This window comes from Antrostomus carolinensis, unplaced genomic scaffold (genome assembly GCF_000700745.2).
Source record: "Antrostomus carolinensis isolate BGI_N321 unplaced genomic scaffold, ASM70074v2 scaffold12493, whole genome shotgun sequence".
NCBI classification, from domain to species: domain Eukaryota; kingdom Metazoa; phylum Chordata; class Aves; order Caprimulgiformes; family Caprimulgidae; genus Antrostomus; species Antrostomus carolinensis.
The window spans coordinates 111,133-137,942 of NW_010305973.1; the positions used below are offsets into that span (position 1 = coordinate 111,133).

At 42.1% G+C, this 26,810-nt stretch overlaps 1 protein-coding gene across 2 annotated transcripts in view; it reads right to left on the reverse strand.

The window, feature by feature from the left end:
* Positions 1 to 9,562: 9,562 nt before the first annotated feature.
* Positions 9,563 to 26,810, reverse strand: part of CRISPLD2 (cysteine rich secretory protein LCCL domain containing 2) — a 25,554-nt gene continuing 8,306 nt past the window's right edge. The window contains exons 5-15 of one of the 2 annotated variants that reach the window (XM_010164967.1): positions 24,723 to 24,827; positions 23,582 to 23,583; positions 22,415 to 22,555; positions 21,513 to 21,573; positions 20,843 to 20,909; positions 19,733 to 19,863; positions 19,551 to 19,594; positions 18,566 to 18,638; positions 17,791 to 17,866; positions 11,769 to 11,902; positions 9,563 to 9,760 (exon numbers count right to left, since the gene is read on the reverse strand). In XM_010164967.1, the coding sequence (XP_010163269.1) occupies positions 9,706 to 9,760; positions 11,769 to 11,902; positions 17,791 to 17,866; positions 18,566 to 18,638; positions 19,551 to 19,594; positions 19,733 to 19,863; positions 20,843 to 20,909; positions 21,513 to 21,573; positions 22,415 to 22,555; positions 23,582 to 23,583; positions 24,723 to 24,827 (889 nt within the window). In that variant the 3' untranslated portion in view covers positions 9,563 to 9,705. Of the gene's footprint in view, positions 9,761 to 11,768; positions 11,903 to 17,790; positions 17,867 to 18,565; positions 18,639 to 19,550; positions 19,595 to 19,732; positions 19,864 to 20,842; positions 20,910 to 21,512; positions 21,574 to 22,414; positions 22,571 to 23,581; positions 23,584 to 24,722; positions 24,828 to 26,810 lie in introns of both variants that reach the window. The other variant, XM_010164966.1, reaches the window with a different exon arrangement.

Consider the following 26,810-nt stretch of genomic DNA (forward strand, 5'->3'; position numbering starts at 1 on the left):
AAGAAGTAAGAAGTAATTTGGGACCACCTAAGTTGTAGCAGGCTCCCCAATGCTGCGCTGGACCAGACTCGGTGGGATGGGCTGCAGAGTCAGGGCACAGTGTCATGAAATTAAGCATCAATGATGAAACTGAGTCTTTCATAACTGGCAGAATAAGCTGCTTTTCTTTTGGGGAGGAAGAGGAAAATGTGTTTGTGGTGGTTCAAAGCATCCAGATCACCTCACATCCTGACTTCCACTCGCCCCTCTGGTTTTTGGGGACTGGCTTTCATTCAATGTCCCAGACAAAACTGCCCTCAGACTTGACAAAAATAAGGCCTTAGACTCCAGTTTGAGTTTTCATCATAGCCCCTTGCTCTTCAATCCTCCTTTTGTTCCATTCCTCTGAGAAAAGCCTTTCTCCTTCACAGTTCTGCCTGGAATCTCTTTTTTTTTTCTTTTCAGTTGACAGTCCTTTTCAATTTCAACAAAAAAATTTGTTCCCCTCTTCACCCAGACACCTCTGTCTCCAGCAAATGCCGATTATACACTATGGGAAACTAAAAACCAAAACCACCAACAACAAAAATGTCCCTAACAACAACAAAAAACAAATTAAAATCTAATTAAAATTTTGCATTAATGATTTTCAGTGCCAACAAATTTTTTAGAAGCCATGCTTTGAAACATGAAAAGGAAGAACTGAAATAACTGCAATTTCACTTTTTACAACTCTGTTTTTTTTTTTTTCTTTTTTTCATTTTGATCAACAAAACCACTTTTCATTTAAAACTGCGTTGCTAGAAAAATGAAGGGTGGCTCTCGCTCCATTTTGCTCCTTAACGCGACAAAAGTGCTTTGGGGGATTGGGTGGTTGCATAAACTTTGCATAAATGTGGTTGGTTTGGGGTTGAGGGTTTTTTTTTTCCCCAGAGGTCAGTCTGGTAATGAAAAACCCCTTCATTTCTCTCTAATTTGCAAGTATGGAGTCAAACCCTCCAATTCCCCAGGAGTGTCCCACTACTGACCCTCAGACAAGGAGCGCTGCTCAACGTCCTCCCTGCTTGGGTCCTTTCCAGGCAAAATGTTCCTCTCGTGGGACTTGGACACCAACCAGCTTCACTGACCCAAGACCTCGGAGCAGCTCCAAGCCTGCATCTCAGATGTGAAAGGTTGGTACAGACAAGACAAAAAAAAATACCCAATTCTGTAATATTGCAGGTTAAAAAGACCTGCCTTACAGATCCTGCTAATATTTCTCTTCCCAATGTATGAATTATTAATATTTAGTATCTGTGACTCACTAACATTTACTTTAGGAATTATTTTTATAAAGTTTGACTGGTTTTTCTCAACATAGGAGCTAATGGAAGCTCCTGTTGTTAACGGTCAGGGAGCCCTCCCTGGACAAACTTTTCTGGTCACTGTTTAAACTGGGCTGCTGGACTCTTTTATGGCCCTGAACCTCTAATGCTGAGCACTGAGGCTGGCAGGGATCTCTGCCGATGGCTCTGCTGAGACGCAGCTAATTTTAAATCTGGATCTCAAGGCAAAGGAAAAACCTCTTTTTACTGGCAAAACTGTCACAGTCGAACGCTGTGTTCAGATTACGGGAAGACGCTGCGAGAAAGCACACACAATCCCTTTTTTGGGTACTTGGCATTAATTTTATCTGAAGTCATGGATTATATAAGAGAAGAGCAGAGACCTCACACAAGCTTCTTCTGCGTCAGCGTGGGACACCCAGGGGGGACAGAGATCCCCTCCGCACCAAGCCCTCGCCATCCTGCCATGCTGTGCACGTGGCCAAGGGGCCAAAGCTTGACCACTTTTCCTGTAACTCTCCTCAAAAGAGGATCACAAGTGTTTTCTGGAACTGCATTCTGAGCTGTCCACAGTATCAACTACAGTTGGCTTTTAAAATCCTTTTCTTCATCCAGACCAGAGAGTTTTGAGCTTATCAAAACTCAAGTGTTTTCAGAATTTTATTGCTCTTGTTAAAACTGTTCATGTCCAAACAAATTCCAGTTTAGTGCTTTGGATTTACAAAAGTCATCTTTTTCTGATAAAGAAGCTGTTCCCCAGAAAGGTGTTGACCAGCAGTAGGCTACTTAGCTCCTTGCATCTGTTTTGCTGTAACGGTTTAAGACAGCTTGACTTCACTCGTGTATTTGGAAAGGGGAACGCAGCCTGCTGAGCTGGCTGGATGCCCTCAGACGACTGAGATCGTTTCATGACTCTGCAGATGAGAAAATTTCCATGGTCTCCATCTTCCCACCAAAAGCCTGTCCTCAGATGGTGCTACATGCCTGGCACTGGTACAAGATGCCTCCTCCACATTTCAGCATTCTGTGCTGCTCTCCAACAGCCAACAGTCAGTTTGTATGACTCTGCTCAGTGACATCCCTACAGGGAAGCCCTAAATCACCCCTTGGCAGCATTTCAGATCTGCATTTTTCTAGCTTTGTCCCCAGTGCTTTACCTCAGATGTGGCAGGAGGTCCATGGGTCCATCTGCAAACCCCACTCAGGACCCCACAGGACTATTCATCTGCAAAGAGACCTACAGGAAAAAAATCTGAACAACAGTTAGGAGAGCAGCAACTAGTTTTTATTATCTCAATCCATACTGGCATGACACTGCACACCTTTACCTAGGCCACTTCTACTAGAAGGTCTCTCTGTATTACCCATGGGACAATGACGATCCATAAATGTGTACCATCCGGGTCAAAACGGATGATAACCCTTTCCCTATGATTTCATGTTTCCTTTAGCCTTGAAAATTATGGAAATTACAGTTGGGAGGGCTGTCAAGATATTTTCTAGTCCATTCTCCACTCAAAGCAGGATTAACAGTGGCTATCCCATTCTTAGGAGCTGACATCCAGCATTTTCTTAAAAACCTTGAATGATGGCCTGAAAAGACCATGCAGAGCATCTGTTCCAGGCAGATCCTTTCCTAGTGGCCAGTTTCAATGTTCTCTACTACCTTTTAAGCCCATGACTTCTTAGTGGGGCCCCTTTGGGCATGAAGAACAAATACCCTCTCTCCCCTTACTGCACCTTTACACAATTTGAGAGTTCTCTCCCTCTCCTTTGTTGTCCTCGGCAATCCTTCCTCTTTTCTCAGGGATTGTTTTAGCTCTCAGGTAACTTTCTTTGCTTCCTCCTGGAGTTCCCACAGTTGGTTGTGTACTTTTGGGGCAGTATTGTACAAACCCAGACATCAGACTGTGCTGGAGACCTTCATAGCATGAAGCAAAGCTGAAAGGTTCCTCGTGTCTTGCAGACCATGTCCCTCTTTACACATCTGAGAAGACATTTATTTCCTTGGCAATAGTGTGATGCTTTTGACTTCTTTACCTCATTTGGGCTGAGTTACTGCCTTACTGGTTGGTCTCCATCTTTTATTATTCCCTGTATTCCTCCCTTCCGTGTGCTGGCTTATATTTGCAGAACTGTTTCTCCAACTTTTTGAGTAATTTTTGTTTTCCTTCCTTACCTTTCAGCACACCCTCAGTCCCTCTCAGCTCTGTGCCTTTCATCCCTGTGCAGGTTTAATACGCATATTCTCTGTTCCACAACACATTATTAATGAAGCTATTCGATTTAAACAGATTAAACAAAACAGATATTAGTTGTGAATAATTAAGAATTATTCTCCAGACAGACACAGTTACTGATCCAGTTTTGGAGCCCCTTTGCATTTATGTAAACCCTATTTTGATTACATGCACGTCAAGTGAGAAGGTATTAAAAACCCGCCTAAAGTCAAACTATATCAGGTTTTGATCTTTTTTTTTTACCCTACTCACAAGGCCTGTTAAGCTGCTAGAGAAGGAAATTGGTCTGGTTTTAAGACTTGTTTCCAACAAACTCGTCCTCTGGCCCCTTGGTGTATTTCATAGACATTATTTTCTTAGCTTCTACAAGTGCAAGAAATAGATGTGCAAAAACAAGCCTTGAAGCATCTACTGAAATAAAAACCTGAGGATCACTGTCAGGCACTTCTCAGGACAATGTATGTGTTGGCAGGTCCTCTCTTGGGGTCATGGTCACCCACAGCCCCTAATACAGAGGAGCCCCAAGGAAGCAACACTCACTTGTAAGGCATTCTTAAGCACTGAATTTATTTTACAAGCCTGTGCTGTCATCTCCTTCAGCTTTCAGCTATAATATTCCACCCAAGCCTCCTGACTTTTAGCCCACTATAAATAGCTTTATATTCAATTTGACACTTAAAGAGCACTACGATGTGCTCGGTTATGCAGCAGATGAGGAGGGAAACTGCATATAGCCCTTGCCTGCTGACATGGTAGGAAGGGTGAGGAGCAAACACTGCAGAGAAAAGTGCTGCATAAGGGAGACCTTGTCTGTTGATTTAACTCCATAACCCTATTTTAACCACTGTCAACAAGATATAAGGGTGGTTTCTATTTACACTGAGGCTTCTTTGCACTCCTCTATCCACACCCTAAAGTGGCATAAATGTCTTCTAAGTGCCTTAAAGTAGGTCCTTAGTATAAATGAGAACCAACCCCATCGTTTGCAAAATGGCTGTGAAAACATTGCCCGGGTGCATCCTATAAATGAATGTGGGTTTTTGGAAGAACACCCATCCCAAGCTATGCCCATGCTATACATAGGCTGTGATGAGCTCAGCACGGGGTGAGGAGTAGGCAGCAGAAGGTAGAGCAACAGCCAACAAGCTCATTTCTCCTGAAACAACAAGCAGAGCCAGCCCTGCATCCTGCTGATCCCGGAAGATTATCAGTAATGTGGAAAAACGAGGTTATCCAACCTGCCCCTTTTGTAGACTCTTACCCTCACTCAGATCCACATGGGTTTCTCTTCCCTTTCCACTCTACTTACATTCAGCCTTCCAGTTTTTATGTCCTCTTCACTAAAGCATGAACCTGAATCCCACCACTGGTTGAGAAAAAAAATAATTAAGTTTTGTTCCTGCCTCTTTGGGTGTTGTTTTAAGTCTCCACTTACCTGATGTGCATACCTGCTGTACAGAAAGAAGACACGGCTTTGTCTGCAGCATTCCTCACACACAGCACTCCTAGTAACAGCTTTTTGTTTTGTTGATGAGTGTAGGGTAAATCAGACAGCTGGAGCAGAAGGAGGGAAGAGTCAGTAAAACTAGAGCCAGCATCAAAGGGACAGTAGGAAACACAAAAAAATGGGAATATCAGCCTTAAATTTTGGTTGTTATGCTGCTTTCCTCCCTATGCCAACCCAGACCTAAATTTTGCCATGGTATTTTGGGGCATTTTGTAGTGCTAACAAACAGCAAATCAAATAAGTGTTGCAATCAATAGGGTGGTCTAAGCAGCCATAAGCATTAGTCTGAATACCCTTCCCTGCTTACTTTTGAGCTCATGAAAATCTTCCCCAATATTTTCAGCAAGGGAGATATTTTTCCAGCAGTGAGTTGGGAAGAGCAAGTACAAATTGGGCACAATCAAGTTCAAAGGAGCAGTTTGTAACTGCAGAGTATGCAATAACCATGAAACTTGCCTTCAGAAATCATTGGCAGCTCCATAACCGTGTTACCGCATTGGTCCTTGGTTTGGGTTTTACAGGTAAATACCATTCAGCCATAAATGTAATGCAAACATATCTATTTTATGTTGACCTTCTTGTATATATAATAGAAAACACAAAATTTCATGGCCTTCTTGTCAATCAGGACTCTCTTCCATGACTCAGTCCACATTTTTACTCAAAAGCCATATGTTGCTCATTGCCTGGAGGTTGAGTTAGAAACCTCCTCGTCACATTGCTCCTTTAACCAGGATGGTATTGAATTACCATGAAACAACTTGGTTTGGTTTGTGGTGCTGTCAGCAAGTATGAGAACAGAGAAAATTTCAAGAGGAATAATAAAAAAATAAATAAATTTTCAAATCTGTGTACTTTTCCCTGCAACAAATAAGAGTACATTTAACAACAGCCTGGTCAGGTGGGGAGGAGTTCATCTCAGGTGTGTTTTTCAGCACCACTTCATTAAACACTTTTTCCAACCCATTAATCTACTTTAACCCTAAATATTGCAGGGACTTAAAGACAGACTTTTGCCTTATTCTCAGGATGTTTCAGGAAAGGATCCATCTTATTCTTGCTGTGGTAAAGGTTGATTTTTAATGCCTGGGTACTGGGCAGTCTATTTGTTTGTGGAACAGACTCTGCACATCCCGATCTTGCTTGGGTCCTCCAGGGGATACTCTAGTCCCCAGGAGTAATCCCAAATAGCTTTTCTAAATACAACCCCAGCTCTGGCTCAGCATTAAAGACAAAGGAAGCATTCATTCTGGGAAGGTTTTATTTCACAAATAATTCAGAAATCAAAAGAAAATGAAGGGGAGGGGAAAGATATTTTACAATTCTGTATTTAGAAAAAAAAATATATAGTTTATACACAAACACACAGCCCCTTGAAAAACATGCAAAGGCACACAAAAATTTACAAGAAACTTTTATACATAGGAAGTAAAATACATCATTTTTCATAGAAAAAAAAAAAAAAAAAGCAACTCTATGAACTGGCCCTAAATATTTAGACTGCACAACCGACCAACTGGAGACTCCTCAATCAGCTGTTGACTGAATGTCTTAAAATGAAGAAATTAATGGAGCCAAGGGACCCGACAGCCCACCGGCAGCCAGGGAAGCACCACACTTCAGCTTTCTTACTGGTTGTGGTTTTTGCAGCTTTTGGCTACGCTGAGCCAGATGTTCTGCAATGGCAGTGTCTGCACTGGCAGTCTTGGTTTCAAAAATAAATTTCTTGGAAAAGAACAACCAGGCAGCATCAACTTTGCCAGGGGTTTAACCGGACACTCCAGTAAGGCTACACCCAGGTGCTTCAAGATGGCCTGTGCTTACTAATTTGCTGAGCTGGGGTCTAAGGAGGAATGATCTGGTGATATAAAGATGTGCTGCATCTTTAAGCGGCATTAAAATATATTAGGCTGAGAAATGTTTTGGTATCAGATATAAAATCAGTAAATATTTGGTTAAAAACTGGTACTGTCCCACCTATATATGAAGAGCTAGCACACACGATTGTGAGTAATTCATATACCATGACTGCCTTGGAGGACCTGATCACCCCTAATTCTGGTGGAGGTATGTTTAAATTAATAGCACCCAGGACCTCAAATAATATTTGTGTAGTAAAGTCACTATTTCTCTTTTGTACAACAAATATAAAAATAAACAGATACAGACTTAAATTAACATCTGTTTCTAAAAATCCAAACCAGTTGGCTGAAGATAAAAATACGCAATTGTAACTTGAATTAAGCATTTTAGGATATTTCTGTTGGAATAATAATTCTTCCCTCGCCCCTTTTTCATCAGGTAGATACATCCCAAGCTGTTTGGATTTTTATGTGCTCACAATAATCCCCTAGACTTTTCTCCAAGAACCCTCACATTTCTTTCCATCATTTTACAGCATACGTAACTGTCACGGATGACATATTAGAGGTGGGATCCTACATCAGCGTCGAGGCATTTTATGTGCTCTTGCAGTCCCCATACCTGATTGCATCTCTGACACTTCCCAATTCAATAAATAGCACTGTGGCTGCTATTTGGCCCACGATGGTCCTAGATTCATGCTGCAGTATTTAATGGGTTTGAACCAGACCATGTATAGCATAATTATTTACAGTGGGCAGAAACAGGGAAGCCTTATCTCACTGCCAAGGTCTCAAACGTTTCCAGCCAGCAGTTTTTCTAAGGTATGTTCCAGCTGGTTTTAACATCAATTTACCTGTTGGAAAAAAATAGTTCAGTTTTCCTATCTAAAGTAAATACACCTTGGAAGATGATACTCTATAAACAATGATGACACACAGAGTCATTTCTCTCTATCCACCCCAAAAGTAGGTTTGCTGTACAGCAATTTTTGGAGACTATGAAAAACAGCTCCAATTTCATATTTTACAAAAGGCCTCTTTCCAAATTCCACATTTCACAGAGAAACAAATCCCATCGGTGAACAAACTGAGTGATAAAAGTAATTCTGTTGCTGATTTCGTGGTGTTTACAGAATTAAATAAGTGCTTAATCGTATAAATATTTTTGGTCTGTGTTTCGAAACAGCTTGAAGAGATGGCTTTTATATCTGTCTAGATTAAACCAAACATAGCCTGGGCGTAAGAGCAGCTATGAGACATCTGCCAAATACAGGGAAATATTTTCCCATTTGTTATACAATATTACAATCAAGTTATTGAGCAGAAGGACTATGGATTTACAAGACCCGAAGAACTAAATTTTACCTTGCCTTCTCATGAGTAACGATGTTACTGGATGTGTGAGCATCAAGACAACCAGATTTGTGTTTAGACCAATTCTAAAAATTCATTTCCAATATGAAGCAGAAAATACTCTCCTGCCTTAAAGAGCAGCTCACGCTAAGCCCTTCTCTTGCCTTTGAAACACATTTGGATGCATGTTGAGACATAAATAACAAAATATTAAACAACATCATTACAACACCTATGGGTTCTGCAAAACATGCCATCCTGGATGACAAACGCTCATGGGTACAACATTTACACTGAAATTTGGGTTCTGTTGGTGTCACAAAATGAACAGGAAAAAATTTGCCTACCCCAATTTACACCATATCTTTAAAGTCTCAGAACTGCACACATCACAAAGAGCTTCACGAAGGTGAACATGCTTCCTATGGATGCAACCATTCCTAGCAGAAATAAGGTTAACTTGATCACTACGTAACTACTACAGATAAAACAACCAGCACTGCTGTATAAAACAATACACTGCATTTAACTGAAATTTTATTTGAAATGGCGTGTAGTATAGGATGAGATGTGCCAGCACAGGAGCCCCGATTCACTGACTTCTCATAGGTTGCTAGACTTCCAAAATACTCACAAATGTTTGACCAGCAAACATTAAACCCGCCGTTTTGATTAATTGGTGGCCTAGTTTTCTGCATTGATGATCTCTGCCACCATTTCACACCCTACTCCAGTCCCAAAAAACCTTGATGACCAGTCAACAAGAATGTCCTCTCCCCAAACATGACACCATCATACAACATAGCCTAGTGTGATGCCCCAGCAGCCTTACACAGCAGTGCTGATGCGTGTCACCTTGTTGGAAAAATACCAAATTTTATCTTCTTTTACACAGAAAACATCAAACATACACAAAAACACTCTATCAAAGCCCAGCCTTTCCTCAAAAGATGCAACTTTTAAACCAGTTTCTCATTTCAAAGGGTCCAGCGCTTGGATAGTTGCTGACTTTTGAGTCTACTCAGCAGTGCACATCCTCACGCCCATCATGGTAGATACTTGACATCCTAAAAATGCCACCCAGGGCCAGGCCGAGATCCCTACGTCTGCTGTACATTGAGCCACCGCCGTTCTGTGTAGCACACCTCTCATAAATTCAAAGTTAGAACAGTTTATCGCTGCTGAATGCCCCTAGAAAAACAAAAACATGAAACGAAAAGATACAACGCTGCACGGGTGCGATGAGATGCAAACAGCTGAGGCGGAACCTGGTGTCTTTTTTTTTTTCTTTTCTTTTCTTTTTTTTTTTTTTTTAAATTCCCTGAAAGGTATTGGCAAGGAGGGTACAGTCAGAGCTGATGCCATCAGAGGAGCCTTCCTGTCTCTGGAGACCAATAGAGCGCTCTCCCAAAGAAACCTGCACCTTCCCTAGGAATTTATTGCTTCACAGCAAAAATTCGGAAAGCGTTTCCATCTGAAGGATTCTTCAAGCTGGAAAAAAAAAAAAAAGGAAAAAAAATATTAATTAATATTAACCAAGTGCAGGCACTGCAGGACCACAAAGAGTGACAGACCTCCAGGCACCTCCAAATTTCTTTGGGGTGCACTGCTTCAGCATGCTGGTCTGTGCTGATGTGGTCCTACCAGGAGCAGGAGAAAGATAAAGGATGAAAAAGAAGAGGCACAAATCCACGAGTCGACTTTTGTGTTATGCTTTCATCCAGGTTTACAGTGCTAATGCCAACAAAAGGAGTTGGGAAGCAAAAGCCTCTCTTACAGTGCTAGCTTTTATCCAAGGAACACTGTGCTCCCTGTTGCAGGGATTCAGGCACAGAGAGGAACATGCTTTCCTAAAAACAGTTGTCAAATAGCCTGGCAGGTTCCCAGGGCCTGTCTGGCCCATCTCCTGGTGCTGGCAATGGGAGCAGCCAGATCAGCTCATGTTTAATGACAAGAAATGTGGATATTCATTTTCAGTCTGCAGAGGTGTCCCCAACAGCTCTGACTCCTAACTGCTTGGGGCTGGCTGTGTGCAAGGGGGCAAAGGGTTGTTTCTGTTCCCAGCCCTTATTTCTTCAGCCCTGCTTGGCTGCAAAACCCCAGGAAAAAGGTGAAAATTCATCTTGCTGCAAAATAAACATTCCAACAAGTGTGAAGACTCAGTAAATCTTAAAGACAACCTTTTCCCGTACCTGTTTGGGAACGTATCTTTACCAAAGGTTGTTACCCTTGTTGTCCTAAAGGGTAAGGTTTTCACCTTGATCTTTGAAAAGCTATTTCACTGTCCAATGGATCTCACAGCATGAAGGTGCTTCTTATTGCTGAGTGTAAATAACACTTTCCAAACCTTCATGTTCATCTCGGCTGCTAGAACGTCTTTGGTTTCCCTCACCTCCTAGATCAGCACCTGGTACTCATATTGTATGTCACTGCTAGTGCTAGAGTTTATTCTTAGCTAGGGCAGAGTTTTCTATCGAAGTAAAAAGTTGTCTGGTAGTATAAAAGACAAGTGAAAGCAAGACAGAGAGAGAAGAAAACTCACACAAACAGGAGGTTTGTCACCCAAATCCAATCTACCAACCTGCAAATCGCGCAACTGCAAAATGCTGACCATGATAGGGTTATACTAAAGAAGCCCACTTTTAATGCCTATAGCTTTTCTATTTTTATTTTCTGAGATGCTCTACAGCATTCTGGGGTACCCATTATTAGAACAAAAATAAGAAACTTGTTTGGATTTTTTATGATAATTAAAAAATAGGAACTGCATAGAGCAAATAGAGCCATGTTAGTAGTGACCAACCCCCACTTCCATAGTGACAATTTCTATGTTTGCAAAGATAGCTCTGAGAAATCAGTACCATCACATCAACATATGAAAAAATACATCACAGACTGAAGCAGATGTTACAAATTAGGAAGGACTGAAGGAGCTGCAGCTCTATCACTGTAGTCACCTGGAGGTGCAGGATTTTGGCAGCACTGATTTGCAATTGTACACTGAAAACAGTAGGTTAGCCCAAAAGAAATGGAAAAAAAAATATAGGGTTGGATATGCTATCTTCAAAAACTGTTTTATCATCTCTAAAGAGGTTAATTTACTCATGCTTCTTTCAAAGAGAACAGAGGAAATAGAAATACAAATGCATCCCACACCCCAGAATTTAACGGAAAACCCAATTCTAAAGCTTCAAACTGGTGCTTATCTTATAAATACATACAACAAAATGTATTAATATGGACTCATACAGTAATAAAATAGAACAAGGCTTAACAAGATTTTGTACCCTTCACACCACTCTAAAAGCAGTTACTCAGTTGTGGAAGGTAAGAGCAGGACAACACGCTCTATTTGTTTGCATCTCAAAATTCATAGTGACACTGTTAAGTCATGTATTTCCAAGCCACCAGCCTTTCTGGCTGATATCTGCTGACTTTGACATACAATTAAACATATAGTCGAGAATAAAAGGAAAGTAAAAAGGAAAAAAAATCCCACCTCTCAGACTGGACTCCATTCTTTAAGGAACCAACATAACTTTTCTTCTTTTCTACAGGCATCACATCCACAAAACCACCGCTTTCATCCGAAATGACTCCTGCGTGCACTGCAGTTTTGCAGATACTGGAGCTCTGGAAAATATTTAATTATTTTTACTTATAAATACTTATATTTTATGTCTGGATATTTACTGTCTCCATCACCATCAGGGAAAACCAAGGAATAAAAAAATTAAATAATACTATTTTTTAAAAAAAGAGTGGAGTGAAAAAGCTATGAAACTGTTCTGTTCTTATGGACAAGCTAGGGATAAAAGTTGTCATGGACCAGATTTTGTAGGTATGTCATAAGTCCCAGCTGTAAGAAGATCCATTACCATCGCAGAGGACAAACAGCCTTTCCACCACTCCCTTCTGCGGTGGAGTTGTGCCTGGGAGATTATCCAGGGCCAAAGCTGAATCCAGGACAACTTTCCAGCCAGTGCCTTTTGGGTCTGCACCAGAGAAACCGCTGCGGTGAAACTCTTTGCTAGTGACCAGCCACCTCAGCAAAGTTTATTCACCCAGTTGCTCGAAAAGCAGACACTTTTCCTGAAGTAAGGTAAGTGACCACCAATTATCCAGGAGAGTTCACATCCTTCTTTCTAGGAAAAACAGAAGGACTGCACCCATTGAGTGGTGTAGTTTTTGGACAGGCATTATCCCATAAAACAACACCGAGTACAGAGGGAGATTAACACCTCTGAATAGATTAAAGCTTCTCTATTGCACATTGTTACTGTGCTCTCCAAGATGTGCAGAGTCAGAAGAGCTGGAGGAACATAAAACAGGAACTGATGACTAAGCTCCTTAAGCATCCAGAAAAGAGAGCAAAAGCAGAGAAGGTTTGGACATCATATAAACTTGGCCATCAACCCTCTAGAGGATTTTCATACAGCAAGCTGGAAAAAACAAAAAGCAAAAACCAACTTTGCACAGGGGATTGCAGCAGGTGAAAATCCCAACCCCAGAAAATCCCTGATGGTTAAAAATCAGAGCACCACAAAACCAGTGCCAAGGGCAAACATTCCCTTTGCGTACGTACAATACGGATCGTGCTGTTTCATTCTTGCAGCCATATATGGCAGGTTTGCCTTGTCCCCTATATATTTATCACTTTGGATGGCCTATCTCTTGGCAGCTCTCTGAGTTTCAAGAGCCAGTTTGGTATTTTGCTTCTATATATGGTCAAGGGAGCAAGGGAACGTTGTCTTTGGAAGATATGCTGTGAATTCACCCCAGTATGGGGTGGGAAATCTGTAAATCTAAAATTGGCTCATAAAATTTAACTGTCCTGAATCGATTTGAAACCCTCTCTGCTGGGAGACATCCTAAACAATGTTCTTTTCAAGGCATTCTTGGGGTTTTTTTTTCCAGGACTTGCTGTTCTGCTGCTTACTCAAAAGTTTGACCAACAGCCTTTTTATTGCCTTACCCCAACCCTCCCCATATGGTTCTGTTGGATTAGAACTCTCTCATATCCCAGGCTGGGCTTTGATTTGATTAATTGATCACAGAGCTTTTGGAAGATGAGATGTTTCAAGAATAAAAGCCTTCCCCTCAAATTCAGAAATACATCAGCTGTATGGGCAATGCAATGGCTTTCCATGGTGTAGACCCTTGGGATGCTCTGAGGGCATTTCCTGAAAAATTGGACTCTGAGGCATGCACCATAAAACGACAATAATTTTTATAGTGGGCCATTAGCAATAGCCTGTGACTGTGAGTTTAATCACCCATATTTTCCTCATTAGTGTGATTGGTTTAATCATTAAGTTCATATCTCCTGAGAGCTGAGCCACCCAACTGGGTTTGCTCTGGTGGTAAAGGTCTGCCTCATAACCGAGGTGTCTATCCTTCTCCAACTAATTGCTGCACAATTGTGGATACAAGATGTTATCTCAAGAGCTTTTTTTGTCATTTTCTCTCCTTGCTCAATAGGGCTCCTCAGCGGGGATGGGGACACGATCCCTTGCAATGTATGTCACACTAAGAGCCAGGCAGAGTGACAAGTGACAGTGTCTCGTGAAACTTAAAAGCTCTTTTCCAGCCTTGATAAAGATGCTGGGTGTTCACACAGCTCCAGCATCACCTTAGAACTGGTCCTGTCCACATTCACAAGAGCTGAGTTTTATTTCCTAGGCACAGTCATGTGTTCACATAAATATTTTAATTTTTCCCCCAATGTACCACAAGTGAAAAAAGGCAACAAATTTTCTGTTGCACAGCCAGCTGCTTCTTGCTACTGATTTCAGCATGGGAAGGATTCTGGATATGTTCCCCACACACCCCAACACGTGCTTCAACCTGCAGTCCCTGCATGGAGGCAGCAAGTCTGTTCTCACTGGAAAATAATGCCAGTCAGTGGAAAAACCTGAGATTTGGGCATGAACTTTTCCCATAGCATATGTTCCTGTTAATTTACCTCAAATTTTAAGGCTCCTGTATGTCCCTGTTCCACAGCCTTATTAATTTTACCATGAACAATTTCCTGCATTGCTTTTTAAAGCAAAGGTTACCAATATCTTTGTGCTTCATCTCACCAGGATTACCCATGAGAAAATATTGTAAACACACAATGAAAAAAAAAAACTGATAATGACGAGTTAAAAAAACCCCAATCAGAATGTATTTGAAGTGGGTAAAAATCCCTTAACGTAAATAGAGATAGCTGTGCCTATGCCCTCTGAATAAAAATCAGGATTATCTCATAAAACCTGACAATTCTTCATGTCACAGCTTTGTTTTTCATGGCGAAGCAAATTTTCACACGTCTTCCTGGGATCACGTAAATGTGAACACTATCTCAGGTCAAAAGCACAGCGAATCAGGTCCAGTTACACAGACTAACCAAGCATTTTTGTCGTCACAGTTTGGACTATCAACTCCTTCCCTGGCAGAGCATTTAACAAATGGATGATTTGGAGAAGGTGCTAAGAGGCCAGCGGGCACCCTGCAGCGAGTGCAGACTGGAAACAGGGCAAGATCCTTCAGTTTCTTACAGAGAACTTTATATAAGAAGACACAGTTGGAACACAAGTCCCCTCAGGGCCATGAAGGTGCCACTCTAGATGTGAAGACAAAGAACCCTCCTGGAAGATTAGCACTTGTCTTATTTTCTGCTTTAATTACTCCTGGGTCATGGGCTTGGGTTAATTCACAGCATCCCCTCCTGGAGAGCATCCTGCTCAGCCCAAGCTCTCTTGGGAAAAGCCTTTGCCCAAACTCTCCTTCCACATCATGCCTGTTTCTCTTGTCAGCTTTCCAGCCAGGGCATTTCTCAGCATCAATACCTCTCCCTTTGCAGCACATCAAACTCCCTTTTCCCAGCTAGTTACACCTGCTTTGCTACCAACCTCACAGTCTCCTAAAATCCTAAATGCTTTCCTTATTACCCTTGCGCCAGGCTATTAGTACAGCAGTCCAGAAAAAAGTTAATCAAACCCTCCAGCAAATGGACATATACTTTTTTTTATATTTTATTTTTCTCCCAAATCAAATCACAGTCCATGCCCTCATTTATGGAACAGTCCCCAGGGGGTAGGGTAGGAAATGGAGCTCACTTTTCATTAAAGGACACAAATCCTTTTGCGTCAGTAGAAATCAGGAAGCAAGGCAAGCCCAGGATGCTGCTCCTCGCCTAATACCCTGGTAATCACAGGCCCCTGTTTGGGGTTAATCTGAGGTAATTTTGTCCTCAGTAAAAGAGGGAAAATGATTTCTCATTTCCTGCAGGCTGGAGCAGCACAGAAGCAGGTACCAAGGGGGTGGCAGCTGCCCCATGAATTTCCAAGTGAACTATAGTCTAAGTTAACCTGTCTGTGGGGCTCTACCTTTTAAAAACTTGGTTTAGAATAAAATTAAAAATAAAGGTTTTTAAATTTGCTTCCATAATTGCTTGCCCCAGATTAATGTATGATTTCTCCAGGATGTTTTTTCTCAGGATTCTGCAAAGATCTACACCAATCCTGAGCTGAGGGTCCATGATCTGCTGACCTTCAGAAAGCAGGTTCCTAAAGGCTACACACCAGCCAGGGAGCTGGAGTTTCTAAAGACAATCTCTGATGGGGAAAAAAAGGGGAAAAAAAGAAAACAGAGAAAAAAGAAAGGAAGAAGAGAAAAAAGAAAGGAAGAAGAGAAAAAAGAAAGGAAGAAGAGAAAAAAGAAAGGAAGAAGAGAAAAAAGAAAGGAAGAAGAGAAAAAAGAAAGGAAGAAGAGAAAAAAGAAAGGAAGAAGAGAAAAAAGAAAGGAAGAAGAGAAAAAAGAAAGGAAGAAGAGAAAAAAGAAAGGAAGAAGAGAAAAAAGAAAGGAAGAAGAGAAAAAAGAAAGGAAGAAGAGAAAAAAGAAAGGAAGAAGAGAAAAAAAGGGGAAAAGGAAGAGAAAAAAGGGGAAAAGGAAGAGAAAAAGGGGAAAAGGAAGAGAAAAAGGGGAAAAGGAAGAGAAAAAGGGGAAAAGGAAGAGAAAAAGGGGAAAAGGAAGAGAAAAAGGGGAAAAGGAAGAGAAAAAGGGGAAAAGGAAGAGAAAAAGGGGAAAAGGAAGAGAAAAAGGGGAAAAGGAAGAGAAAAAGGGGAAAAGGAAGAGAAAAAGGGGAAAAGGAAGAGAAAAAGGGGAAAAGGAAGAGAAAAAGGGGAAAAGGAAGAGAAAAAGGGGAAAAGGAAGAGAAAAAGGGGAAAAGGAAGAGAAAAAGGGGAAAAGGAAGAGAAAAAGGGGAAAAGGAAGAGAAAAAGGGGAAAAGGAAGAGAAAAAGGGGAAAAGGAAGAGAAAAAGGGGAAAAGGAAGAGAAAAAGGGGAAAAGGAAGAGAAAAAGGGGAAAAGGAAGAGAAAAAGGGGAAAAGGAAGAGAAAAAGGGGAAAAGGAAGAGAAAAAGGGGAAAAGGAAGAGAAAAAGGGGAAAAGGAAGAGAAAAAAGGGAAAAAGGAAGAGAAAAAAGGGGAAAAGGAAGAGAAAAAAGGGAAAAAGGAAGAGAAAAAAGGGGAAAAAAGAACCCCCCACAAAAAAAAAACAAAAAAATAAAAAAGGAAAAAAAAAGAAAAAAAAAGAAAAAAAGGGGAAAAAAAAGAAAAAAGAAAAAAGAGAAAAAATAAAAAGAAAGGGAAAAAAAAAAAGAAAAAAGAGGCAGAGGTACCCACAAGTGGAAAAACATTGAAACCCAGTTTTTTAGAGGTCTAATATTAAGAGATTTCACAAAAGTGACTCTTTGCCTAGTTTTAGCATCAGGTCTCTGCTCATCCCCATGAGTAGAGCTTAGAAAAACAAACCAATAAAACCGACTCGCACGGTTTCTTTCCACTGTCCTGCACTGCGCCCTGACTGCTCAAAAACGCTCTTCAGCTCCCAGAAAGAGAGGGACAGGGGAGGGGGAAGAACATCTATTTTTGCCAACCATATAGAGTGACAGCACATACTAAAAGCTCTTTGGTGCTCCTCTGCAGATCCCAAAACACTTTGCAGATGCAGATAAGCACTGTCATCATTTCACAGCTGGAGCCCCGAAACACCGTGCGGTGAAGTGACCTGCCCAAGCCACAGAGTCATGGAGTCACAGAATGGTGGGGTTGGAAGGGCCCTCAGGAGATCATCCAGTCCAACCCCCCTGCCAAAGCAGGTTACCTACAACAGGTTGCACAGGAAAGCATCCAGGCGGGTCTTAAGAGAATACACAAGGGGAATCTAATCACAGTTTTCCAATACCTAGAGGGTAGAGCTCCGACACCCTTAAAGAAGTTTTCCCTTAAGTTTGTGTGGAAGTCCTAAGAATAAATCCATGCCAGAGAGCGAAATAGCTCCCCGAGCCCATTGACCCCAAACTGGTGTCATAGCTGTTGCACTTTGTTGGTGCTACTTCTTCCTTATTTACCCTGTCCCCACATGACAATGGTCACGGAGAGTTTGATTCTCTTCCCTAAATCACAGAGTATGACCCCAGCTCTGCGATACAGACATCATGATACAGGGGATGATCAAGGAAAGGAGCATACTCACATCTGCATAAACATTTGTGCCAAACACTGGTGCCCAGTACGATGGCTCATCTTTACAGTGGGCTGGACAATAAATCCTAGAAAACAATTTATTCAGATTTATTCTCTATATCAAGGCTCAACAGGAAAGCAAGCTGCATTCTTGGGAGATTTCAAGTGCCTGCATCTGGTCTGCAGGTGGCAACAGTGAATTTAATTATTTGTTCCCCTCAGATGACATTTGGTAGTTACTGCAGAACTGCAAAGAGAGGGGTTCAGAGCAGTAAAAGAGGGATTGCTCTGTTAGGACATTTTCAAAGGTGAGTCCCTTTATTTTTGCACAATGCTGCTAATTATTTACATGTGTCTGTGCTCCCCTACCCTGCCATGACTTGCACCTGCACAAAGCAGCTTTCTAGAACAAACTTCTTCCATGTTTTAAGATGGAAAGGACAACTGCACCCCAAAACCAGCAAGTGCAGGAGAATAAAGGCAGAATGTGAAGTTGCACGCTCACCCACAGGGCTGTGCTGAAGCAGAATCATGCAACCTGACTTATACTTTACTGACACAGTTTGAAAACATAACATGAATTTTCTATCATGATGCCAAGAAAAGCACGGTGGCAAGAGGAAATATGCCATCCCCAACCCCCTCCTCTAGTTCATCTGGTAAAATCAGCTCTATTTCTGCTTGCCCTCAGATTGGGGTCCTCAGCATCTCAGCATCTTCCCTCCTCAGAGCAGAGGAGGTTGAAGCTGAACATAAGCGAGCTGGTGCTTGTGGCACATGGTTACCTTGGGCAATGGGTCACTGGCTTTTTGAACTGGCACAGCTCCGCTACTGTAGTATAACAATCCAGCGTCTGTGCTGGGGAAAGAAATATGAAAAGGCAAATTACTGGACTGAATAGCTCAGGCAGCTGTAAAAAACACAAGTCACAGTCACGCAACACATCTGGTGAGACCCATGTTCAGCTGAGGGCACCAGGAGAAAAGCTGCTCGCTCCTGTACCAGCAGCCTGCACCCAGGAGAGGGTTGAGCAGCTCTCCGGTAGAAATCTTCCTCCCATACTACATCGTGGCCTTTGAAAGGTCACAGCTCTCAAAAGAGAAAAGCTGCTGACCCACAAGACGGTGTATTTTTGCTCCAGCTCCAGACGTGGGGTCCCAATAACCTGATATCTATCGTTTTCCTTCAAAGAGGCTCAAGTGGATCTAATCAAAATGAGGATTATACGGAGGAGGAATTATTCAAAGATATTCAGAAAGCAGGAATTGTTTAAAAAGAACTCCACAGTATTTATTTATATGCTCATCGTAACCATGATGACTCACTGTTATAAACTAACTTTGTATGTATTATGTGCTTCATTATACTATTGCACTATTATATTAGGCACTATTTTTCTTATACAGTGTTCACACCAGACTGAGGCTTTCATACAAGGATAGCTCATCTTCCATCACTTTACTATCAGCAGCTTGTGACACTGCAGCTGACGTTTCGACCCAACCATGATCCATCACCAGGAGATACTGCTGGAAATGGCCCCTTAGCACTTTTTTCTGCACATTCCTCCCAGATCCCCACAGAAAAATGAGATGGTTGATGGTGGTATTACCCATAGTGGGTGATGGATCACCACTCTAGGGTATAGTCATGGTACTGAACCATTTCACATGACCACTTAAAATGAAAAAGAGGACTCAAGGAATGATATTTTCAAGTAACCCATAAAACTCGAACAACAATGGTTTCTTCTCAACTTTTAAAACTTACTTGTGACTTTGGAAACCATGAATGCATTTGAAGGCTTAGTTTTCCTGCAAAACAAGCAAACAAAAACATTTATTAAAAAAATAGAATTACTTGAATCACTGTGTCTACATACGAGGAACAAATATAACTGAACCTCTGCTTGTATTTAAAGCAAATACAAAAAGTTTTAATGAAGATAGTACCTAAAAGACTCCACGCCATTCCTGGTAGACTTCACAAAAGCTGGTGTCCTCCCCTTCCTCGTGATATCAACCAGTCCTCCTTTATTATCCAGGATGCCATAATGAATTGCAGCACGACATATGCTTGATGACTGACAAGAGTACAAATACAAACAGCGTGTGAAATAAATCTCACTCCCAGAGCAACACCGACCAACCGCTGTGCAAAAAATGAAGAAGAAATGAAACCACCACCAAAGCACCAAATGGAAAACAAACTGAGTACACTCCTTTGGAATCTGGTTGTTAAATCTTACTCTTCCTACACAACCTTATTTTTTTATTATTATTATTATTATTTTTAAGCACTGCCTGGTTGAATGGCAAGCTTTTTTTAAATAACAAAACCGTACATTTAGATACAATTTAGAAGAAAAGCATCATTGGAAATTAACGACCAGTATGAAATATTTCCAGTTCTCAACAAAATATTCATAACCCAAAATATTTCTGCTGAAACCACTTGGAGGAGGTGGTTGGCTGCAATCACAAAAGTTGCAGGGCAAAGATGTATCATGGGCCATGCAGTCATGCACCAACAGTGAGAATGGGGAAAGCAAACAAGCTTTTACACAATCCCCCTTTTATCTTCAACCTTTCTTCACCTCAAAAGTAGTTTTGATGGGAAAACAGTGCCACGCTTTATTTATTAATTATCTTGCTAATTCCAGATTCAGCAAATCAACCCAAAATATTATTTGGTTACAATAATTAACAGTATTTTTTGTATAAAGTTTCTGTTCAGCATGACAGCTGCCCACACCAAAGAAGAGATCTTTGTAAGAGCTGCCTATTGATCCCCATCCCTCATTTTCCATGAGTTTCATTGCACATTAAGGGCATTCATGATAAAAAAATCATGTCTGGAATCACTTTGCCTTTCCAAACTGCTTCTTTTTTTCATCACTAAGATGAGGAAAATACAGATAATCTTTATTAGCATCATTTTACAGCACCACAACTGGAGAATACGAAAAGCCAAATTACACTAGAATCGTTGGCATTTCCCATTTCTGTTATTACTGCTAACTCCCCACAAATTACATCTATGAGCTATTAAAAGGTACTTACACTCTCATAATAAAATGTTCCAAAGATCTTTCCCTTACTGTACAAGCAGCCAGCTGGGCACAAATACCTAGTAAAGATATATATCTTTGAGGGTGGCAAAAAAACAATTCAAGAAAAACAGACTTTGACTCTATTTCATTTAATAGTCATTCCATTCATTTCACGTAACTCTTCCATTTAAAAACAAGATTGCAAAACAGCTACTTTTTAAAGCAGTTTCTCCACCCTTCTTAAAAGCCTGACCAATATTTAGATTCTGTGGATTTGGTATTTCTCCAAGTGATAAACTGTCCCGTTCTTTGCAGAAACTTTAACCAGAAGTTCTTGACTGGTTTGGAGGGTTCAAGCCATGAATTATTGGTCTGGCTTGGACAGCAGTGGAATGCATGAAAAAGGCTCAAAAATGACTCTGTCAAAATTTATTAAATTATTTTGGACACCTGAAACTGTGGGTCATCACGGCTGAGTAAAATAAACTGAGTTACCTTATTTCTAGGCTTGGCTCAAGGCTGATTATTAAGAGAAATGAAAGGAGTTTTTTTAAAAAGAGGTCTACTTAGATAGTCACAAAAATTACATAGTATAACCTATCTGATATTTGCAAGAACTGGACAATTTTTAGGCCACTTTTTTCCCCACAGCCCTCCAAAAGCTATCAATAAAATGCTACCTGTTGCATGTTGAGCCTCTGCATTTGTCTCTCATCTTGGTTTCACAGGTGATGACTTGTGCTGGGGAGAAACAAATAAAATAAATACAAATTTTTAAAAAGGAAAAGAGTCTGCCACAGCCTGCTCTCCAGCTACGGAGATGAGCAACCACCATACATCTTTCCTAAACGTCTTTGGTGCAGCAAGATAAAATCTTATCATAGACCAACCCAGCCTGGAGCAGTTTGTGCCTCTTTAGCCGTTCACCTGAGACAGGTGTCTTTGGAAATATTAGCAAGGAAGAAACATCTGACAGCTGAAGGCTTTGATTTACAGCCCCAGGTCTGCAGCCAGAGCTCTCATTCTCCTCTTAATTACAGACTCTTGAGATGCTGGTAGATAAACTTGAAAAGGATGTGTTGGCTTGCCTCACCTTGTTTTCACAATAAGTCTCTTTTAATTAACAGCGATTAGAAAACAACTGAGGAAGTACTACCAGCTCTGCAAATAACTTCAGAAAACTTCCCAAGCAAGAAGTTAAAAGGAAACAAATTAAAAAGACCCCAAAAGCTGCAAAGGGAGTAACTGTCTAGTGTAGAGTATTTTAAATGGGAAATAAATTCAGTAATTCCTAAAGTGATTACTGACCTGGGGACCCTCGGTTTATCAAGACTTCTTTAGGATGTTTTAAAAGAACAAATAATTCTTGCAGATGGACATGCAGAAGGCACAAGGGGCTTTTGAAAGCTTTTCTCCCTGCTTCTGGCAGGCTAACAGTGAATTTTTGCACAGATACCTGCCCCTCCTCTCAAAAATCTTCCCAGATTTTTTTTAACCCGAGTCTCCTTTTTGCTTTCTACACCTTTTCGCATAAAGGTACTTTAAAACTTATAGGACCTGAAAAAGAAAGAGGTTGTCTTACTCATGTAGGATTCGATGGTTTTCTTGGTCTTGATGGGTTTGTTGGGCTTGATTTCCTGAGGGTAGAACCGCACAGGCTTTTGCTCCGCGACCTGTGAAATCTCCACTTCATTAGTCTCATCCGTCTCGGCAATGACAGGGTCTTCATAGCGGTAATCTTGTTAGAAGAGGAGATTAAAAATAATTAAAGTGTGTTTGCATTAATGGGGATGTCAGACACATTCATATTTTGAGGGAGGTGATTTGGTTTGATGAGGATCTGCTTTGAAATAGTTGGAAACTCAAAACGCCAGTTAAAGGCAGCGCAAGTTTATTGCCAGGGCTGGTGGAGCACCAGGAGGGGAGATCTGCTCCTTTCCCACTCCTCTGCACACAAAGCAGCATTTAGAGCGTCTTACAATAAAGCTTTGAAATTATCCCTGCTAATTAGCAAAAAAAAAAAAAAGTGCTGCTATTTCTTCTTCTGTTTCCCTTTCTCTCTGGAGGAAAACACAAATTTGCTGAAGGACACATGCAAGAAGATGGCCCTCATATTTGGGAAGGTGGCTGAAACCTCTTCTCCTCCCTCCTGGGTTTGTTTTTTCACACCATCTGTCCTGGTTTTGCTAGGACAAAGTCAATTTTCTTCTCAGTAGCTAGAAAGTACTGTGTTTTGGTTTCAGTGTGGGATTTGTTATGAGAAGAATGTTGATTGGGTACAAGGACACTGGGTTTGAGTAGTTTGCAAGTGCAAAGGACTGGGTGGGGGGAAATGTAGTAATTAGTAAAACTCAGAATTGGCATTTGGCTATGCTAGTGAGATATTCCATATCATATCATATCATGTTCAGTGTATTAACCAGCATTGACCAGAAAGCTGGGGATTCCCTTGGGAATCACTCAGGTTTGTGTTTCTGGGATTGCAGTTTTGGGTTTGGGGTGACTTCTTGCTCCTCCTCTGTCAGTGGGTGGTGAGCATCATTCAGTTTTTTCTATATACGTATTATCATTATCATTACTATTTTAATTTTATTTTACTTCAATTATTAAATTGTTCTTATCTCAACCTACAAGTCTCCTGACCTTTACCCCTCAAATTCTCTCCCTATTCCCCAGGTGGTGGGGTGCGAGTGGCTGTGTGGTGTTTGGCTGCCAGCAAAGTTAAACTACTACACCATCCCATCAGCACAGCTTCAGCCATTCCTCTGCTAAAGCACAGGTCCTGCTGCAGCATGATCCTGGCTTTAGTGCCTGCAGGGAGTTTATCCCTCACTTTACCCTTTGATGGAGAACAAGCTGCCTGCTGGTGCAGCCGGGCAAAGGGGTTTGGGAAACAGTGCCAACAAAATGCATTCTGCTTGGCTGGTCCTACCCAAAAACCCTGCGCTGCTCTCATCCATGGCAACAAGGAGAAGAACGATACAAACAAATAGATGATGGATGGTGGCTCCAAGAGGGCTTTCAACCACTGGGACATCCCCTCCCTTCTCCCTGCTGAAGCCCACCTGCACCCTGGGGACTCCCCTGGACCTGCAACTCCAGGCTAAAAATGATAAATGCCATTTTGCAGCAAAATAAGTTTCTACTTTGGGCAAGTCTCCAGGGAACCTGCCTGTTTCTAAGAGACCAGATCTCTGTGAAACAAAACACATGGGAGAAGAAAAACGTTCTCAATGCACGACTCCAGAAAAATCCCCCAAGTGCTGGAGGATAGTGCGGCTTCACTGGAGGACTCGGTGTGAATAATATTTTTTAGGGAACTCCACATGTCAGGGAAAACCATCCAGGATCCCCTCCTCTCCTCCAAGAGACACGAATCACTGTATTCATTCTGCAACCGTGAAAACCAAGGTGGGAAGAGAAGAAAACACTCCATCCCTGGTCCCTGAGGGAATGGGGCAGGCAGCCAAGCTCTGCCCACCCACATCGCCTCCGGTAAGCACTGTAGAACATTCCCTTCCCAAACAAACCCTGCAAGGACGGGATCACTCCTGCCCACAGCCCGCCAGCGTGCAAAATCCCACTGGATCTCCGGAGCCAAACCCATGTAAGCTCCAAGCAGCTTCCACCCATCTGAGCACTCGTTCTCATTTTCACCAGGGAAAACGCGCAGAATCCGAGCTCTGGATTTTAAGCCGTTCAAGGCTTTTTTGGTGTCAGCAGTGGTCACCGATTTACCACATGCTGTGATGTTGAAATATTAAGGATGGCTAATTACAAGATGTATAAAGCTGTGGCTGCTTCTAATTAAAAGTTTCCAAGCAAAAGTTTGCTCCAGCCTTTTCCCCCCACCCCAGGGAGGTGCTGGGAAGCCCCAAGCCCCCCACCACGTACCTTTGTAACAGAGGTTGTTCTGGCAGCCTCCTCCATAGCTTGGTGGACACTCCGAGCACGGGCGACCCGTCTTATATGGGGCTTCTCCGATCCAGTTGCCCCTGCAAGCACAAGAGCAATGTGAACCCATCAGACACCCAAACACTCACCCAAGCCCCCAACACCACCTGGCACTATGGAAGTGGGGAAAATAGGTTTAAAAGCTGCTCTATTTTCCATCTGAAACCATTTCCAAGCAGAAAAACACCAGAAATACACACACCCCCTGAGCCAGATCATCTGGGAAGCAGAGCAGAACTTCATGCTCTCTCTTCACCCAACCTGGTCATCCTCAAGTCCCCAGTTTTGCCTCTGAGGTCACAGAAATATCATCCTGTCCCAGAGAAACCAATCAAAGACTAAACAACCAGCCCAGGAAAACCTTGTTAAGAAAAGTGTTCCTCCTCTTTTCACCTCCAAGATGACATTTTTAGGGTTTTACTTAAATAAATACCATGATCTTACGCAAACAGAAGCAAATCAATGGTTTACTGCATTTTCCTCAAGAAACTACCTAGAAACAAAAGCCCTTTTTGGCACTCTGTACTGCAAACTTTAGGGGCTGAGAAGGTTGAAGGAGCCAGCGTTCAGCCCATGGCTACAAACTCTTGGGTTATTGCTCTTTCAGCTGTCTCCACCTATGAGGGTAGCTGAGGACAATGCGCGCTGATGCCAGAGACAAAAGATTAAGCAGAAATTGCAGAAATAGAGTATTTTTCCATCCAGCAGCCCTGAAAGGATGATGTGCAAACAGCCCAGCCTGTTGCAGGATCTCCATGGCAGATGGTACAATCCCATATGAGGAGCAGGTTATTGAATCCCACAAAACCACAAGCATAACATGCTCAGTAGCCAACATGGAGAGAGGGGCTTGGAAAACCCACCCACAGGGCTCTGCCTGGGTCATGCGATGAGCTGCCAGTTCTGTACCCACATGTCCTATTTCTCTGCATTATTCTGCCCTATGATCTCCAGAAGTGAGATGTTCTCCAAGCCACTCCATTTGTATACAGCAATTTCCCCATTTCATTTTGTTTCTAAGATTCAAATCGCCAAAAATTTGGGAGTGAGAATGTTTCTCCTATTAGCCGTTAAAAAAAAAATGAAAACATTAATTGTCATTGGCAGGAAAGAAACTTGTCCTGGATGTAGCAGTCAAGAAATGTGAATTTCATTTTGAAATTTAATCAAACCGTGGAGTTAGCTGCATCAGTCAAGATTTAGTTCTTTTTAAATTATTTTATTTTATTTTTTTAAGCCACAAGGAGCTCATCGGGTCTGGGATTTATGTCTTTGTAGCTCCTTGCAGCGGGGTCCCAACTCACTTCGCTTCCACCAGCTGCAGGGTTGGCTTTGTGTGGAGCAGTGGTGTCTTTAAATGGGTAGATGTTGCAGGAGGGGGTGGTGAAAATGTGTCATGATACCACAGCCTACCTGGCTGGGTATGGAGGCTGCTGCTGGAGCTGCACTGAGCGGAGTTAATCACCACCCCATCCCCTCCTAGCAACAGAGAGAGCAAACCTCACTTGGCAGAGCACACCAGCTCCATCCTGGCCATCTCCTGCTCCTCCTTTTCATGGCAGGAACATCAAAGCTCCTGCCTGGCCCCAGCCCCTCATTCAGTTTTCCAGGCAATGCTCAGAAATCTTGAACCATCTCTGTTCTGTCTTCTAAAGAGAAAATTTAAAGCCACAACCACCAGTCTAGACTGCCTGAAATCTCTTCCCCAGATCCTCAGCATGGCCAGCAGGTCAAGGGAGGGGATTCTGCCCCTCTACTCTGATCTAGTGAGACCCCACCTGCAGTGCTGCCTCCAGCTCTGGGGCCCAAACAGCAGAAGGACATGGACCTACTGGAGTGAGTCCAGAGGAGGCCACGAGCATGATGCGAGGGCTGGAGCAGCTCTGCTGTGAGGACAGGCTGAGAGACTTGGGGCTGTTCAGCCTGGAGAAGAGAAGGCTCCGGGGAGACCTTCTAGTGGCCTCCCAGTACCTGAAGGGGCTCCAGGAAGGGGGGGGAGGGACTTTGGCTAAGGGCAGGGAGGG